This window comes from Girardinichthys multiradiatus, chromosome 14 (genome assembly GCF_021462225.1).
Source record: "Girardinichthys multiradiatus isolate DD_20200921_A chromosome 14, DD_fGirMul_XY1, whole genome shotgun sequence".
Taxonomy (NCBI): domain Eukaryota; kingdom Metazoa; phylum Chordata; class Actinopteri; order Cyprinodontiformes; family Goodeidae; genus Girardinichthys; species Girardinichthys multiradiatus.
In genome coordinates, this window is record NC_061807.1 from 37,718,544 (window position 1) to 37,722,196 (window position 3,653).

General features: G+C 36.3%; 1 protein-coding gene across 1 annotated transcript; it reads right to left on the bottom strand.

The window, feature by feature from the left end:
• Positions 1-303: 303 nt before the first annotated feature.
• On the bottom strand, positions 304-3,383 carry LOC124880281 (complement C1q tumor necrosis factor-related protein 3-like). Its single transcript, XM_047385316.1, has 3 exons — positions 2,969-3,383; positions 2,751-2,879; positions 304-648 (listed from the first exon to the last, which is right to left on the bottom strand). Exons 1-3 carry the CDS (start codon positions 3,072-3,074, stop codon positions 368-370), a joined length of 516 nt encoding a protein of 171 aa, XP_047241272.1. The 5' UTR covers positions 3,075-3,383; the 3' UTR covers positions 304-367.
• Between the last annotated feature and the right edge of the window lie 270 nt (positions 3,384-3,653).

Consider the following 3,653-nt stretch of genomic DNA (forward strand, 5'->3'; position numbering starts at 1 on the left):
TTACCTAGGGCCAGATTGGTTTGGATAACATTTCCCCTTGATGAAGGAAATGATCATCTAAAGAATGCATTTTTCTATTCAAGTTGGCTATCGGAGATTGGTTTAATGATCTGAAACATTTAAGTATGACCAGAAAAGCCAGCACAGCGATAACCTGCAAAATTAAACAAAGAAATAAAACAAAGATGTAAAAACACGGAATAGTTTGTGAAATGAAACACTCTTAAATACCATCCTTTATCTTTTTTAAGTCTCGATTAATTGATTTAATTGCACACACAATAGAACTTGAAGCAAGACATATTAACATGACAATGCAAATTTTATTTAGTGATGTGTTTTTCTTTAAACTCTCATATAGTTTATTTCAAAGTGGATACAGAAGAGCACCACTGAAAGTGGTAATTTGACTGTCCCCCCAAACATGAGTGTTCTCAGACAACTGCATATACACCTGGTCTCCTTGCTGCAGTTGCAGGAATGCTGCATTGCCTCCATTATCAGCCCCGTCATGTGATGTTTTATGGTCATAGGCTATCATAATAACCTCGTTGTTCTTCACAAGGGCTAGACTCACAATTCGTTCTCCTCCAGCATGATAAAAGAAGGTGAAGTAGTATACGCCTGCAACAGGTGCAGCAAAAATACCTGGAGAAAAAACATTTAGGTTTAAATAAATATTTTAAACCATGATTCAGTCATTTAGATGTCAGACTGCACAACAATTACATTACTAATACTATTAACATGTGGTGTTGAAAACAACAAAGACAAAATAGAGAACAATCGTATGTTAGTTAGGTTTTTCTTGCAATTATTTCCAATCTTGATGAAAATATTATTTCCAAACTAGTGTTTAGTCAGATCTAATGATATGATCAGAAAGCACCAATTAGTCTGCATCTACAGTTTTTGTCACAGAAACAGACCTTGGTCGTTTCAAAACAGATGATATATTACTTTGAATATACTTGCAGTAATTAGTCTGTTTATGTTTCTGGTACATTCGCTAGCCTATTTATTATCCGCACTATTGTTATAATGTTTAAATAATATAAATTGGTGTTGTGCTCACAATAACCAATACAATTCAAGACAATTGTGACTAGTATATGTTTGCCACTCAGAAGGAGGAGAGTTTTTTGGCAGAACGGTTTTACTAATTTAGTGATACATCACTATTACATGAGGCATCTTGAATGACTGCTTTTTATTAAAAATTATCTCTGGTGTTACTTGAAACTTCTCGAAACTTTGACAGTTGTGCATTGTGCTGAACATTTTTCAAAGATCAGCAGCTGCTGTTTTAGGGCCCTCCGCATCCTAATGCATTCATTAGGATGCAGAGGGGCAAGGCAAGATCGTTTTTTGTCATCTTCTTCCTCATTCTAGTATTACTCGTGAACAAGAAATCAAGTTACTTTAACATGTGTGGTTTAGGCAAAGACTGATTCCCAAACTGAAGGGATGATCTCACATTTTTCCTATTGAGAACCATAGTCTAACACTTAGACAAATTAACTTAAATTAACTGTCATCCTGGCCCTTCACATTCAGCTGTGAACCACTCCAATGCATGCTAAAGGTCATGGCCTTTAAAAGGCAAAAATAATCACATCACCTACAAAAAGCAAAGAAGACCAAACCAGACACCCTCTTCTTCACAAGGCTTCCTGAGATCCTGTTCATGAACACCTCAGACCGAAGTAGGGACAAGGGCAGCTCTGGTGTGGTTCAACTTGCACTAACAACAAGCTCAACATTGTGCCAAGAATCCAAAACAGGCCTGACTAGAATGAAAAACCCATCCACAGCATGCCTTATTCCAGCACACTGTTTTTCCCTCAGTTAACAGCTGTCCTCATTTCACAATAAATGCGACCTCTAGCACAAACACATTAGCCACAAAGTGACAGAAAAAGGGCAAAAAAATTCACACCAAGGTCTTGGTGCTGCTATAAAAAAGAAACTTAGTCTCATATAAACTGTAAGAACTACATTTAACTGTACCAACAGAGAAACAAACTCTGGATGGAGTTATCTAAATCAGTAATATTTAAGGGAATATTTAAAAAAGAAAGGGCAGACGATGTCATAAATATTACATATTTATTACCCCTTAAAATATATAATGGTCCCATAGTTGGGAATTAACTTGTGCATTCTATATCAAATCAATACTGGATAGGGTTTGTCTTGTATTTTTAAGTCTTAAATGCAGCGTTATCATCAACATGTCTAATGAAAAAGCAGGTGGATTGATTTGATGACATCTAAGGTGTAATAGAATAGAATGGATATAATATGTTATTGTTGCATACCTGGAAAATTGCATTTTCAAAAGGGTGATGAATTAACAATGGGCAATGATACAAGACTGGATAATTAAATGATTGATACATCCTACAAGGTCAAGGCGGGAACAAAATATCTGCATAACCCAATGAAGGAAATGTAATGACTACCATTTTAAAAATGCAAGCAAAATGTGTTAAAACTGAAAATCACTCAGCCACAACCTGTGTTCACACCAATCTTTAAAAATATTTAGTGGGAACTGTACCTCTTTCACGTCATCATGCAAAAACCCTAAGAATGCTGGGTAATTTGCAATGGTATTCAGTGATTACAACAGTAGGAGAGTCGCACAACCCCTACACTACATTAAGGTGGCGATTCTACAATGAACTGATACTAGAAATATTATCATTTAGAACTGAAATAGAAATATAAAACAGAAATTGACTCACCTGTGTGCTGATTGTAGGCATTGCCCACATTTGTTATCACTGTTCTGTAGATTATGGTTGTTGTTGTGCTGAAGGGCCCGATGGGTCCACCTCCACCTGTTGCAGCACTGAATGCTATCTTGAATGTTTCTAAATCACAAGATTAAAAATAGCTGTAAACTAGTCCGTTTGTTCAACAACATATTTTTTTTAAATTCAGAAAACAGGCTTTACTTTACCTTTCTTCTTCAGTTCTAGAACCTGGTTTTCAGTCTCCTTCAGGCTTGTTTCCATTCCTTTTTGTTTTTCTTTCATGGCACCAAACTCTTTGAGGAATTTGCACATGTCAGGAAAGCATGACCCTGTTTCAGTAGTGACTTCTGTTTCAGCCACATCCTCGGCCAAAGTTAAACCACAGAACCACACTAACAACCAAAATGTGAAATTAATTCCTGACTCTGTTTCAATGGCTCCAGAACTCTGACGTTATGCTGCTTGCTGTTTTTATGAAGTTCTAGGATATCTGGTTAATGTTTAGCTACAGAGAAAACATGTTGCGAACGGTCTGTTTACTCTTTCAAATAAAAGTCAAACTCAGATAAAAGCTGATAAGGAAAAGTCTCTACATATTGTTGAGGTAAAATAATGCTATCACTGATATCCTTGTGGCTTCAACCTCACCCAGTCCGGATGTTGTGAGAAAGAACAGATGAAGAGCAGGAAATTAAGATTAACACAAGTTAATAAGTCCAATGATTTCCAATGCAAAATGAATATACAAAACAACAGAAAGAAAGAAAATTACGTAAGGCCTTACGGAGAGATCGCAGATTTCAGCAAAGCATGGCTGTCTTTACCCAGATGTCTACCTCATTACAAATTCCAGAACATCTTTATACCATTGCTTACTGACTGTGCCTTCCC

Bases quoted from the DNA above. Each gene is read 5' to 3' on its own strand.
- LOC124880281 (XM_047385316.1), bottom strand. From the start codon at position 3,074: ATGTGCAAATTCCTCAAAGAGTTTGGTGCCATGAAAGAAAAACAAAAA. The intron at 2,880-2,968 runs GTAAAGTAAAGC...CTTGTGATTTAG, and splicing joins TCTAGAACTGAAGAAGAAAG to AAACATTCAAGATAGCATTC. The intron at 649-2,750 runs GTGAGTCAATTT...TTTTTTCTCCAG, and splicing joins TGCCTACAATCAGCACACAG to GTATTTTTGCTGCACCTGTT.